At 38.8% G+C, this 15,634-nt stretch overlaps 1 protein-coding gene across 1 annotated transcript in view; it reads left to right on the top strand.

The window, feature by feature from the left end:
• Nucleotides 1-15,634, top strand: part of UNC5D (unc-5 netrin receptor D) — a 490,550-nt gene that overhangs the window by 323,135 nt on the left and 151,781 nt on the right. The window contains exon 8 of the mRNA XM_018564580.1: nucleotides 1,575-1,607. Within this exon, the coding sequence (XP_018420082.1) occupies nucleotides 1,575-1,607 (33 nt within the window). The remainder of the gene's footprint in view (nucleotides 1-1,574; nucleotides 1,608-15,634) is intronic.

The raw sequence follows: 15,634 nt of genomic DNA on the forward strand, positions 1-15,634 counted from the left end.
TTAAATCAAAGTTATTGTACCTTAGATTTAGCTTTAATATTTGTACATTTGTGCACAGTATATCAGGGATTCATACAGATAAATAACACTTGGCTGCTAGGAGCACAACCACGTGTGGTCCACAAGTTACTGGTTGGAAACCTCTATCATCGATGTAAAAATCTTCCTAAATGTGTTGTCCAAAACATAATTGGATCACACATGTAAGTGCAACAGATATAACTTGGTGGCAGCGATGGAGACTGCTGGATGCAGAGTAGTAAAATGTCTTAGGACTATACATGTGGCCAACAATGGACAAATACTTTATATCTATAACAAATATTATACTGCCCTAGGTAAAAATGAAATAGTTTCATCTTGGCTAAAATTTGCTGCAGCACAGGACTTATCTACTTATTTTTTATTGGCCTGAAAGAATAGGTAGTGGAACAATAAGGAAGGCTTATTTCAAAGAAATTATTTAATATGAAGATGAAACTGAAAACAATATATGCTCACTGCCCCCACCCTAACTTGTAAATGTAAAAAAAAACTCAGATGCCCAGACCAACCTATTTTCTCTGCTTTATCCAGACCCCTACAACGTTCTTTAGAAGTTCAGAGCCATACATTACTGTTTTTTTTACATGTCATCGATTATTGGTGGGAAGTAGGTGTAGTCCATTAATATTGTCTTTGTTAGTTCCAATGTAACTCATATATTCCTTGGACTAGTAAACACATCATTCCTCTCTTCATTGTGACATCTCATTGGTCTTTCTCTACTATCCACTGAGAAAAGTCAAAAGGTTTAATAAGTGGAAATGAAATGCTAGTACAGTTGTTGTTAGAACCAGCAGTGGCATGGTAATGGCTTATATCTGGTGGCAAACACCTACTTGGTTGGCCTGGGTAATGTTCACGTTTTTTGGGGGTCCTGCCACTTATAAGTTATTGTTGGGTTCCAACAACACTGTGATATTTTTGCTTGTAAACTGTGTACAACAGTCTACAGGATCCTAAATTACCTTTTCCTCTAATTCCCAGTAGTAGAGTTGAATTACATGTATCTGTGGGGATAGATGTATAAGCATATTCAGTAGAGCACAAAAGTAGAATTCAGACTATGGTACATTTCCATGAATTTTGCATAATGTTATCTCAATGATCTGAAATAGTCTCCATGTTGATGCTTAAAGAAGAATACCATTCCACTCCTTGACATGCAGGCAGTTGTTAGGGGGCATATAATTTTGTAAGTGAATGTGACCTTGAAATGACAACAGAAGAGAGTAGAAAAGATGACGTGTGCTAAATTATACATATAGCAGGGCTCTTATATGAAAACTGGAGGAGAGAATGCTAATGGTGTTCCTCATATCAGCTAGTCCAGTCAGCTAGTTGCTTTTATTTTCTAAATTGCACTAAGCAAATAACCGTTGTATTGGCTGTGGCAAATTATGTGCCTTTCCTCCAGTTTTCCTTTAATACAAGAGCCCCAGATTTTTACATATGAGAAATTAACATAATTTGCATGTAGCATAAATATTATACACGGCTTTTTTTCCATTTCTTTTTCTCTCTTTTTTTAGAGAAAAAACCTCTACATGAAATTAACCCTGAAAGTAAGTTACTCTTTCCTTTGTTATAATACATACTTTGTAGCCACTGTGCTTTGAAAGTACATCAATATCTGTGAGACCCTCATATTTATTGAAATATTCACTGTCGGTAGATTAATTCCTATTCGCAGCCATAGATGGTGGATTGGTTTTTCTAACAGGTTTCTTAAGCGTTTTGGTATTTTGTCATTGCCCAAATATTCACAACCATTCAGCAAACATAATATATTGTCATATGTCCTAAATGTAATAATACTGTCAGAAAAGGGGTGTGATTTAATTCAAATCAAGGTATGACTTGTCAATGGGTAATGGTTGGCTGATGTTCTAGAGACACAGAATTAAAGAATATCTAAAGTCAAAATGTTTTGGCTAGAATCAGTCTCTTTCTTTGTTGCATGTATCTAATTAGACTGATTTCTCTTCATTTTCTGTCTTGCACACTCAACAGTAACTGAAAAGATATCTTTCCACTGTGAGGGAAATACCCCTTTAGACAGTTGTCACAGCAACAAGTGTCCACATTGGACGATTTTTCCTCTATCCCTGTTCTGGTGGCAACTCAGTTTTGGATTAACGCCTCACTTTTATTCTTGGTGACATTGGTGATCAGGACTGTTAGAGAGAGTTAATCTCCTACCGGGGGACACAGACAGCAATAAAAACTTGACAGTGTTTCAGAGCCGGCTCTATAGTTTGCGAGGCCTTAGGTGAAACGTAAACATGAGGCCCCGCTCAGGCCTGTGGGGTCTCACCAGGGTTCTGTGGGGTTTAACCAGGATGGTGAGACCCCACAGAGCCCCAGTAAGACCACCAAAGAGCCCTGGTGAGACCCCACAGAGCCCTGAATAACCCAGGTCTCTGTAGGGTCTCACCAGAGCTCTGTGGGGTCTCATCAGCCTGGAAACTAAATGTTTTGTATTTAGTTCTTCTTGAAGTGGAAGTCTATCTATAGTGAAAATATGATGTGGTGGTTTTAGATGTAAGTATTTCACTAAACTTACCATAAAGCATTTTTTGTATATTCAATAATCATTCAGCCTGCTGCCAAAGCCCCAAAAGCACATCCAAGCAAAAAAAAGAATATGGATGGAGCATGGAAAGTTTGGGTGGACCATCGTAGCAATATAAGTAGTTGATCTCATGCCATAAAAGTACTGCAGGTTAGGATGAGGACACGAGTCCAGTCCAGCCAGCATGCCCATTTGTAAGCAAAACAAGGGCTTGATTTTCCACTATTTTTAAAAACACACAAAAAATGTGTAGATTGGAAGGAGTTTATTGGCTAACCCCAGTACCACTTTAAGGTATCATACACACAAGTAAAATACTTAATAAAACATCACAAATTGAAGTCTTCTGATGTGGGATGGTGGATACATGGATTAAATAATGACCAGTTGACACTAAGAGCTAACTAACAGCTTAAAATTACACTAAACTCAGGAGTTAAAACTAAAAATGCATTCAAGTACCTAAATATTAACAAAAAATTATCCTATTTGGGTATCACTCAGCTGTAGATCCTTAAATCATCTCTGAATTGGTGCTGACACTATCCTTCCTTCTGGAGGGTGGCTACTTTTGTTCCCACAATCCCTGTGTGTTTTAAAGTAGCCACTGCTCCAAGTCCCGGGATGGGCTACAATCTCAATACAAATTAGTAAACTAAACATGAGATTGTAGTCCATCATAGGAGCGAGTTTGGAGTGGTGGCTACCAAACACACAGGGACCATGGGGAATAAAAGTAGCCACCCTCCAGAAGGAAGGACAGTGTCAGTACAAATTTAGAGATGATTTGAGGATCTACCGCTGAGTGGTGCATGAATAAGCTACATTGTTTAATAGTTAAGATTACTGGAAAAAAATTTTAAGGTATTTAACTTCTGAGTTTATTGTCACTTTAAGCTTCTATTGCATGAAGATCTCAGTATAGAACAGTAAAGCCTGCTAACCCTGTTAGAAAAATGGTGGGAAAGCATTGCTTTGTTGTGACGTGCAAAATGTTAAAGGTCTATAAAGATCATTTTAACACCTTGTTATAATTTGATACATGTGGGCGTAAATGTTGCGAGGTTTAGCTCTGCCCCAGAGGACAGCACCAAATTATGATTGCAAGTTAGATTTTGTTCAAACATTATTGACCACAATCTGCCAATCATATTCAAAATAGTGCAAAGAGTAATCCATTGTAGTCAAACAGATTTCATTTTAATGTGGTAAAGTAAGGAAATATATTTTTGACTGGCTATTGAGGGTTATAGCACTTTTCACATTTCTCTTCACACTGCCTTACTGAATAAGCTTGTGCTGGATATAGTTAAACCTCTCCTCCCTCATTTTAGTTCATGCAACAGTTTATTTAGTAGACATTAGCAAAGCGAGTGTTAAGCTTAGTGAAAAAGATGAAGCTATGTTTTCTTTGAATACCCAATCATGTACAAGGGAAAGTAAAAAATTGTTGCGCATGATTAGGCGATTAAAAAGAACCCAGCTTCACCTTATTTCACTTTGCTAAGTAGAATTATTTTAGTAAATAAACCTTATAGCATTTACAGTAAAATGTTTTTAGTGCAATAAAACCAATGTGTGCAGACATCTTTCAGAGAATATTGTACATGCATGGCATCTGATTCTAAATCAGGTATTCTGCAGTACAATGGAATAGGAAAGTTTAATTTTTACTTAAATTAAAAAAACTACTTAAATTGATTCTACTGGTTCAGAAGTGCTTGATATTTTTCCCTTTATCTGTACATATAATTAAAAGAAATGTTCAGATATTGTTATTTTAGTTTAAAAAATCCCACTTCTATGGCCAGCATAGATGTGAGCAGAGGTGTTCATTAGGAGGGAATATTTGTTCATGGGAACTATATTTTGCTTTTCTATATTCACCGAGGTCAGACAAGGCCGATTGGTACCCTTTCCCAGAAATGTTTGTCAGAACATTCACAATCAAATTCAATAGGTAATTACTTTTCCAATTATTCTGAATTCTAAAAATTAAGCTCTGGTCTCCTGGTAACCCTCTGCTCTCTCTCTCTCTCTCTCTCTCTCTCACTAATGGTTACTTTTGCCATTTTTCAATTGCATGCACTCATATTTTTCTTGTTCAGTTTTCCAAATTTGCATGTTGTAGTCCCTTCCTGTAGACAAGTACTTATTTAGTCATTCTTGACAACATATTAAGTATATGTCAAGCTTTTTTTGACTGTGGATTTATGTTATAGATCTTAAAAGGTCCTTCTTATTTTTACAATCCAGTCAGGGCAGCTATTTTGAAGTCCAAAGCAGAGTGACCTAGTTTAAAAATGTATTGCAAACCGTTAAGTCCGCTGTACTCCTATAAATTACCTTACACCTCATAGCTTTATTTAATTGACCATATATAGTTAATATGTTTATTTTATATTTGAATGTGTTTTTGCAGCATTGTCTTGTTGTTTGAGATCAACATAGTATGAGGTAGAATTCCTTATTATCAGTAATGGTAAGTCATTGCTGTATCTTTTGTTGTTTTTATTATCATGACATCCAGCAGTTTAGCGCTACCAAACAAATCATATTTTGACATAATAAAATAAAAACTTACAATTTAAAATGACTTAAATAAGTCATAGATTTAAAAAAAAGGTTTAAGTAATGTCTCAAGGAATCATAGACAATGGACACAGAATGAAACTGTAACTGAAAAAGTTTTATTAGTCTTCCATGTAAGCATTAGCTGATGAGCTGTTTTTATGCCTAATCCTTTGACATAGTCCTGTAGCTAAGTGGTTATTTCTGAGCCGCTATTGTAAGAAGCCTTGTACTGTAGGCCGCTGGAGAAAAATGGAACTTAAAGCTTAGACAACTGAAATCTAGTTGTTCATTACATTGAATACCTGCCTATTATCTGATACCATAAATATGTTTTATGCTCTTTCAGACAAAGGGACAGACAACTCATTAACGTCCCTGTCTCTGTTAAATACCCTGTCAATAGATAGATAGGATTTACAGTCTGTCACATTCTGCCACATAAATTTGTCCTTTCTTCAAAATAAATAAATGCGTCAATAAAATCAATTGAGGTGTGAGAGATACAGAATCCAGTGAAGGCTCCCTTTACAAAGGGAATTATGTGGCGTATTATGTAGCGACACCATTGGTAATTTAATCAAGGAAGTGCTCTACTTAACAGCATGTGATTTAACCGTAAAAAAAAAAAATCGAAGGCAATTATGGAGATTATTGAAAAACAACCTGTTAGGGTAAATAACAATGATATGCACACTGTATTTCATGTGCTTGATGTCTGCTAGATTAGACAACGCTACAGAATAGGGGACAGAAAACTAGGACACCATTGTTGTAAAGTATATATGGACTTTTTAAAAAGCTGGTAAAAGAAGAACATACTGTACAGTTGTAACTTGCTGTAGGAGAAGACAGCTCTTTGATTAGTTTTTTTCTTTTATATGTGGCTCTTGAGTTCAGTTAATTTCTCTACTTCGAGCTCATACTCTGGACTAACTCTCCTTAGGCATTAAAGTGACACTAAACTGAGGAGTTAAATCTTAAAAATGCATTCAGGAACCTTACCTATTGCCAAACGTGTAGTTTATTTGTGTATCACTCGGCTATAGCTCCACAATCACTTCCGCAATAGACTACAATCTTAAAACAAATCAATAAGCTAACCACGAGATTGTAGTCTATCACAGGAGGGAGCTTGGAGCGGTGGCTACTTTACAACACACACAGGGACCATGGGGAACAATAGTAGCCGCCCTCCAGAAGGAAGGACAGTGCCACCACCAATTCAGAGATGATTTGAGGATCTACAGCCGAATGATACACAAATAAGATACATGTTTGTTAATAGTTAAGGTACTTGAATGTATTTTTAAGGTTTAATGCCTGAGTCTAGTGTCACTTTAAGGAGAGTACAAAGCATATGCACAGGCCCAGATAGAAAGAGTTTTATCAGCCAGTGTGTGGCCTCAGCGGGGATATGCCACTGCATAAGGGAAGGGTGAATAGAACGTTGGTGGGGGAGAGGGGGTCAGGGGTGACTTCAATAATATGCAGTTGCACTTTAGAGTTGCCAAAAGTTAAATACGGCTTTATGGATATCACCAAGAGTCAAATATGACTTTATGGATATCACACACACGTTGTTATGAATAGCCAAAAAAATGAATTTTATTTAATTGTACATTTTGCATATTTTGATAAATACAACAGATAAATAATGTTTCATGTTACACAAGCATATAAGAGGTGTTAGTCACAAGTTGATGTTTGCTATCAGCTTATTACAGTATTTATTTAACGCACATATAAAATATATTAATGAAGTTTTTCATGTTTTAATTGCAATCATAGCAAAATATTCCAATTAAATGATGGTCCAGCTCATTCAGCTCTGCATAATCTGTAACATTCTCAATACTCCAATTTAATTACCTGTCATTCCTTTTTCACCTTCTTCATTTCTTCGCACCGCCTCTGCAGGGAATATAATTGCTCCAAAATTAAGGGGACATTATAGTGAACAATCCTATGTCAGATAGAAATGTATGTGTGCTTGTTTAATAATTTGAATGAACTAAAGGCACTTCAGTGTGAAATGTGGTGGGTTAGTGGTAGTTAGCTATTATTATTGTGGCTGTGGGCTATAAATATATAATGCCAGTTTCCTGAAGCAAACAATTTCACAACTGCTCCATGTTTCTAACTGGTAAAATATACCTTTTTTAAGCTGAACTCCAAACAGATGTAAAAGACACAAATCATGCAGGTCTGTAATTTTTAGTATGTATTTAAGGGGTTAATGTATATAAGCTATGCGCCGGGCAGATGCCATTTGCTAGGCACTAGATGGCACTGTTGAGTATAGGAAATGTCTATACTCATCAGCACCATCTAGGGGGTCTATTCACGAAATTCAGTAGAACCGAAGGGGTGCTGTACGGGCTATTCACAATAGTTCGTACAGCTCCCGATCGTGGCCGAGCGGCTCAGTCTAGCCGAACGCATATGCATCGGCTCGCTGAGCCGTGCTGGAAGCCGAAGCTGGCCGAGCGGCCGGCCATTGGCTGGCCGACAGCCTGCTTCTGACAGCTGGGCGAAGCCAGCCGTGATCTTACGGCTGGCTCCGGCCACTTTCAGAGAGATCAGCGTCCCTGGTTACCTGCTAACCAGGGACACTGATCTCCAAACAGCTAACTCTCCCTGGCGCCCCGGGAGTCTCCTGCTCCCGGCCGCCAAGGAGAGAAACACTGCTAGCATTAACTAGCATTGTACCCGCCCTCTGCTGCAGTTCCCCATCAGGTCCATCAACAGAGGGCGGGTACAATGCTAGTTTACTATTAGCTATTGCAAATTGAAATAGCCAATAGTAATGTCCCAATGCTTTTCAATGGGAATTTTTTTTTTTTCTATTCTGACATCGATCGTGTCAGAATAAAGAAAAAAAAGACACAGCGGTGTTTCTCTCCTGGGCGGCCAGGAGCGGGAGGCTCCCAGAGCACCCAGTAGAGTTTTTTTTTCTTTTTTTTTGACAGCAGCAGAGCTGCCGGACAGTAGGAAACTATTGGGCGGAGCTAGCTGTCACTGCACAATCGTTTTCGTTTTCTATTTACTTTTTTAACTTTTCTCACTCTTTTTCTGTTCTGCTCGGTACCTCTGAGGGATCGGCTGAGTCGAACTCCGTCTGCACTTTGGGTCGGCTGAGCATGTTCGGCCGACCCGAAGCCACACGAAGCAAGCTGATGTACGGCTGATTTCAGCCGACGTACGGCTGAAATTAGCCATACCAGCCTGAAGTGAATAGCCGAACAGTGTTCGGCTCACTTCACTTCAGATCAGTCATTCACTCGGCTGCCCTCGGCAGCTTCGTGAATAGACCCCTAGGAGCACTAGTGCTGTTTGAAAAGCATATGTTCAGCTATATGCCAGAGGGATATTTAAATTTAGGGTAGCAAAAGGACTAATGGCTGGTCATATACGGCCAATTGCCATATAACTTTGAGGCTTCTTCCTGAAAGTGACAAGGAACATGGTGAAATAAGATAGAGTTGCTAGGGCACTGATTATGAAGCCCGAAGCTAACTTTTGCAAGTTCAGCAGCACCAGCACTAAGGTCAATTTCCACTCCTTCCTCTCTGTTTTTGTTAATGCACTCCAAGTCAAATAGAACATTGTATTAAAAAAATCCTTGCTTTCCACTGGAATAATACTAAAGCAATTGGAAGAAAGCATAGCATGTGACCTCTAACTGATGCTTCTCTGTGTTGGATCACTGGAGGTAAAACAACACAGAATACTCTCCAGTTTGGCAATATAGCCGGGTCAAGAACCCACCCCAGCTTGTAACTGGACAGTAAAGTAGCAGCAGAATATTCAAGACATCTTTTATCTGCTAGGAAAGCAGCTGAGGGACTTGTGTCAATGGACCTAAGGCTTGAGTCAACAAGCAAATGCAGTAAGTTTTCAGTGTGCATGAGATACTTCTAACATCATTCTGAGTTAATTTTATCTGCAGGTGACCTTCATTTGACCTCCTTCTTAGCTACATCAACCTGCTTCAAGCTGCTTTTGCATTTTTAATAAAGTGAACGTGGAGAAAGAAGCACCTCTGACATGTTTTTTTACAGTCTTTTTTATACCCCACATAAAATGTGCCAATGTTTTAACATGTAGATTATAGTTTTTCGACTTTAATAAAACAATGGAAATTGTGAGCAACAGAGAACTGAAGAAACACATAATTATTCTAGTAAATGAAAAACAAAAGCTTAATCCCGTAATGATTAATCTAAAACCAAGCTAAAACAAAGACTGAATCTCGTTACAATTAGTTTAGCAACAAAGAAGAAATCTATCTACAATGGAAGGCAATGAATTCTAGTTACAAATTATTCACAGGGATACAAAAGGCATCAACGTTTTGAAGGAGAGGGATTTGTCTACACAATAAAAGTTATTGCAACCCAATAACTGTTAAATTATGTGGATCGTTATGGTTCACTTTAAGGTCATATGCATTTGATATTTGATATGATTCAAAGCAATTTAATTAGTAGTTAAAAGGAATGAATGATAGCTTAGTGCACATCTTCACGAAGGTTCACAAAATATCTAAGACCTGGTACACCACTGGGCACCTTGAGTTAGGAAAATGTTCAGTGTTCCTAGAGTACTATGGGAAACAGTGCACATGGCCCAAATATGATGGTAGGTGGAGAAAGTATAATTACATATGAATGTTAAATAGCTGTAATATATATATATATATAAAAAATATGTATATATATACATGCCTTTTTCTGTACTGAGTTGGATTCAGCCATCTTAGCAAATATAAGGCTTTGATTCCCCATGAACTGCCCCCCTGGGGGCTGGTGAGGGAATGGTTAATACTACAGCAGGAGAGGTGGAAGAAACACAGCTCCACTGAATGAATAAATCAAGGATATCCTTACACAGCAGGTCATCAGCTACAACTTACTCTCCAGCAAGGAGAACACCAAGTAGCACAGCAGTACCATCACCAAATTTTACTGTAAATATCCTGAAGCTAGCAGAGGTCGCAGTGCGATAAGTTAGCTCATAGTATAGATATAGAGAAGGAATGCTGAGATACAGCCACTTGTCATGAAGTCAACTGCTAATTTCCGGGAGAAATTTGAGGTGAATGGGACAACTAATAGTTCTAGATGTTTCCTAGAAGATAGCAAACCTTCACTTTGTGAGTTCAGGTCTACTTTTTTGGCTTGTGTATAAGAGATGTTATTTATGTCACCCTAAGACAGAGGGTGAGTTACTAGCCAGATCATGGGCGAAAATAAAGGAACAAAAGCCTAAAAAATAAAAACTAGCACAGTGACTACATCTAATAATTGGTAAGCTGCAATATATTAAAAGTTTGCTTTTGGTTTTAGACACACTTTAAGGAGATGGTATACATGTTTTTCTAGTTGGGCACCATTTGTAATTTATAGGTGCATTTTGTAACTCAGGATTGATTCAGTCCTCCAGTATCTGACTGAGATGTTACAGCTTCATCTATACACGTGGCTGCCCCTACATGTCTCAGTTCAAATAGAAAATCTTTTGTGATATAATAACTGCTCTACGATACCCACTCTTCCCTTCCTTACAAATATAGCAAACAGAAAGGCAATGAGTGTCAAGTGTGTGATAATGTATACGTGTATGGTAATCGGTTCAGAATTACACAATCCCCATGATGAAGGAGAAAATCCAGACTTATTCAGCAAGTAGCTCCTAATTTTCTGACTGAATCAGAACGCAATCTGATTTGATTAGCATACTAACACAAGTGCAGCTACTGTTATGTTAATCAATACATCTATATGCAATGCACACCTTGGGTAGGTTGTTACTGTACACTGAGGTGCCCACAAAACGCTCATGCTACGTTTAGCTTTAAAGCAAGGCCAGACAATTCAAGTAACACCAAGACCACATAGCCACTCTTTATATCCTTTGTAGTAGACATCACAACAGGATAATGTACAAAATCCCTCCAATTGTGTCCTAATTCAATTAGCAACTAATATACAGTAGCTACCTCTTCTTGTGTAGTATGAGTGGACGGGGCAGATACTCTATATCATCTGTGAGGCACTAATGGAAATTTTCCTTCCTATAAAAGCTAAAAATACCTTACACTTTACATCTACATCTAGAACACAGCAGAACCTGTGTTCACACAATTAACTCTGCTTGGGAAGCTGTGCTCTTGATGTGTGGCCTGCATCGAGGTTTAAAAAGAGACAACGGAGTGCTCATAGAATCACAGGAGTCAGGATAACAATCTAGGCAAGGCAAGGTATGCAACCGGAGACTTTGTAGTACTTTTTTGTTACAGTTACTTTCTGTCCATGAAAGAAGAAGGTGGCCTTGAACACATAGCATGTGTGGGTAGCAGAGTAGCATGATATCAGGGGCACATGTTCCAGATGGTGGTTGCTAATGACGCCTCTTGTTCTCAAAACATGAATTAGAAGCTAAGCAAAGCTCCAAGTATTAAAAACACATTATAAAGCACATAAAGGAAAAACCAACACATTAAATGGTACTTTGCTCTGGATTCAATAACAGTTTGCAGACCAGAATCAGAGGACTTGGACTTGCAAACATCAGTATTGATTTATAACTCACAGAAGTATTACTGAATTTTAAATATACTTAGAGAGCAGCCCAAGTGTTTAATATTTAGGAAGCCCTAGCTGACTGAGTAATCTGCCTTTAGACCACTAATGCAGCAATCACCACTAAAAAGAAAACTCCACCACATCTAAAAACTCAGTGCTCCTAGAGTACTATGAGAAACAGTGCACATGGCCCAAATATGATGGTAGGTGGAGAAAGTATCATTAAATATAAATGTTAAATAGCTGTAATATATAAATTGTTGATCTTGGGCCTAGGTATCCCTTAAAATGGTGTACTTCTGTTATAACTTCTGTAATGCTTTGGTATACATTCTGTAAACGCTTTAGATATATGTAAGGCGAGAGCTGGAGATGTTAAATGTACCATTAATAAAGAATAGAACTGCAGGGTTGTGACAAATAAAGACTTGACCTTTTTATTGCAGGCAACATAAATTTAGGCGGTGCCACTTGCTTTTTTATATACTATATACTTCATAACTTACAATATACACACACACGCAACCGTCACTCCAGTGAAAATCACAGATTGAGCTGTTTTTATTAAGTGGTATTTGCTGACAAGTATTTTTGTGTTTTTAACTATGTTGTTTATCACAATGTAATGGTATAATAGTACATAGAAACATCAGACCTACTAATTCCAGTGGCTGGTATACATAGGGGTCTATTCACTAAGCTGCCGTAGGCAGCCGAGTGACTAAGCGACCCGAAGTGAAGTGAGCCGAACGCTGTTCGGCTATTCACTTCAGGCTGGTACGGCTGATTCCAGCCGTATATTGGCTGAAATCAGCCGTACATCGGGTGGCTTCGACTGGCTTCAGGTCGGCCGATCATCTGGATAAAGGACAATTCAAACAACAATAAAGGACAATGGTGAATAGAGTGCAATTAAAGAAAGAAAGAACATTCCATAAACTGAAGTGACCTAAGTTGTGCAGGAGTGCAGTACCAAGCTTGTTTGCAGGGCATACCATCCTTATTTACATTTATAGAAACCAAAAAGTTAAAAAGGAATTGTCCACTGCAAGATAACATTACATAACCAGCTTTTGTTGCAGTATTCACCTTTTAATCCAGAGATTTATCCCACAATATTTTTTTCTGTTGCTAATTGTCCTGGGTCTGATGGCCAACATAATTCAACCCACTTCTTTTGAGCCCAGATCATCCTGGAACCCCTCCCAGCTTCTTACCGGACCGTGAAAGGAGAAGCAGCAAAGTGATGAGCTCATCTATTTGTCACCCTGCTTTTTCATCCTCCACGCATACTTCTTGTCAGCACAGGTACTGCAGGAGGCTGATTCCAGGCCTCTGGCAGTACTTGTGGACATCTGGATTGGCTAAGCCGAATCTCCGGCAGGCTACTCGCTGCTGTTCGGCCTATTCTCATAGATGCCAAACAGCAGTGAGTGAATAGCCGGCATTTGTCTCGGCTGTTCTGCTCGGTACCTCTGTGGTACCGAGCAGAATAGAAAAACACTTTAAAAAAGTAGTAAAAATTAAATAGAAAACAATTGGGCAGAGCTAGCAGTGACAGCTAGCTACGCCCAACTGTTTTCTATTGCCCGGTTATTTCTACTGCCGTCAGAATAATAAAAAAAAACACCATAGGAATGCATAGCTAGATGCTGCTGCCAATCACTAGAGGGGACCTGATGGAGAACTTCAGGTCCCCTCTGCTGATTGACAGCAGCAGTGGGCGGGTGCAATAGCTAGTTTGGTATTGGCTATTGCAAATTGAAACAGCCAATAGGAATCTAGCTATGCATTCCTATGGTGACTTTTTTTATATTCTGGCGGCAGCCAACGGCTCCGATGTCAGAAGAAAAAAAAAACAGAGCAGGGACAGGTTTACTCTGCTCGATCGAGTGTTTCTCTCCTGGGCTGCTGGGAGCCGCTATCTGATAATGGGAGACTTCCAGAGCACCCAGGAGAGTTGGGCTGTCTGGAGATCAGTGTCCCTGGTTACCTGGTAACCAGGGACGCTGATCTGTCCGTGCAAATGGCCGGAGCCAGCTGCAAGATGACAGCTGGCTCCCCCCAGCAGTCAGTAGCAGGCTGTCGGCCAGCCAATAATCGGCTGTTCGGCCAGCTTCGGCTCAGTCAAGTCGAAGCAAATGCTTTCGGCTCGACTGAGCCGCTCGGCCGACTTCGGGATATAGTGAATAACCCGTACAGCAGCCCTTTGGTTCTACCGAAGGGGTCCTGCGGCCGAAGCTAGCCGGAGGATCAGCCAAAGCTACGGCTAGATCTTTCGGCAGCTTAGTTAATAGACCCACCGTTTCCAAATGAGCAACTGAAATCATGTGTATATCAAAATACATACAAGCTTGAGTAAAAATCAACACACAAAAAACAACACTTAATATCAAATTTTTATAAAGTTCTATATTAAATATATTAAATATATAATAACTAAAAATAAATAATATGTATACTGTATATATAAATATAATATATTGAATATATAGAAAAGTCGAATGGTGGCCACCACATTCAGATAAGAGCAAAAGCTGCCCGGGTGCACTCAAGGCAATTAAATACAAACACTCTAATGAAAGAGGCACTCACGGGTCTTGTAATAGAGCAACAAAGATACATTTATTGGTTTATATTTTTACAAGGCACTGCTTGTCTTTTTCAAGCCCTGAGGCCAATTAATGTACCTATGTTGCTTCATTACTGGAACATGAGTTCCTTTTCAACTGGACTGTTTATAAAATATATAAATAAGTTCAAAAAATAAGTTAATTTAGTAATTAATGGTAGCAGCACATCTAAAAAAATTGAGACGGAGCCATGTTTACCACAGTGTAGCATCCCCTCTTCTTTTAACAACACTCTGTAAATGTCTGGGAACTGAGAAGACCAGTTGCTGGAGTTTTGGGAGAGGAATGTTGTCCAATTGTTGCCTGATATAGGATTCTAACTGCTCAACAGTCCTGGGTCTTCTTATTGTATTTTTAATTTCAAGATGGACCAAATATTTTCAATTGGTGAAAGGTCTGGACTGCAGGCAGGCCAGTTAAGCACCTGGACTCTTCAGATACAAAGTTATGCTCTTGTCATAGATGTAGTGAGTGGTTTAGCATTATCCTGCTGAAATATACAAGGCCTTCTCTGAAAAAGGCATTGTCTGGATGAGAGCAAATACTGCTCTAAAACCTGAATATATTTTTCAGCATTGATGGTGCCTTTCCACATGTGCAAGCTGCCCATTCTATATGCACTAATGCACCCCCATACCATCAGAGATGCATGGTTTTAAACTGAGCTTTGATAACAAGCCGGAAGGTCCCTCTCCTCTTTAGTCCGGAGGACACGGTGCCCATGCTTGCCAAAAAGAATGCCAAATCATCTGACCACAGAACGGTTTTTCATTTTGTTTAAGTGAGTTTTGGCCCAGAGAAGATGGCAACATTTCTGGATCATGTTCAGATATGGCTTCTTCTTTGCATGATAGAGCTTCAACTTGCATTTAGATGGCAGTGATTTTTGGAAGTAGTCTTGAGCCCATGCAGTGATGTCCAGAATAAGGTCAGTTTTTATCACAGTGCCTTTTTGATATTATGTACTGTAGATGATGATATATTTAAAGTCCTTGCAATTTTACCCTGCGGAAAATGTTTTGCTTGAACTAACTAAAAATGCCAAGGACGAGCCCCCAACTGTAAAGCTTATCCCAAGGATGAGCCCAAATGTAATGCTTGGCAAAACTTTTACTTATATTTGTTGTCTGGTTCTTGCAGTAAACCTCAAGAAATGACCAGTATCATTAACATAATTTACTAGGCAAATAATTCTGATATATATATATATATATATATATATA

Source organism: Nanorana parkeri, unplaced genomic scaffold (genome assembly GCF_000935625.1).
Source record: "Nanorana parkeri isolate BGI_ZX_2015 unplaced genomic scaffold, ASM93562v1 scaffold762, whole genome shotgun sequence".
NCBI lineage: Eukaryota > Metazoa > Chordata > Amphibia > Anura > Dicroglossidae > Nanorana > Nanorana parkeri.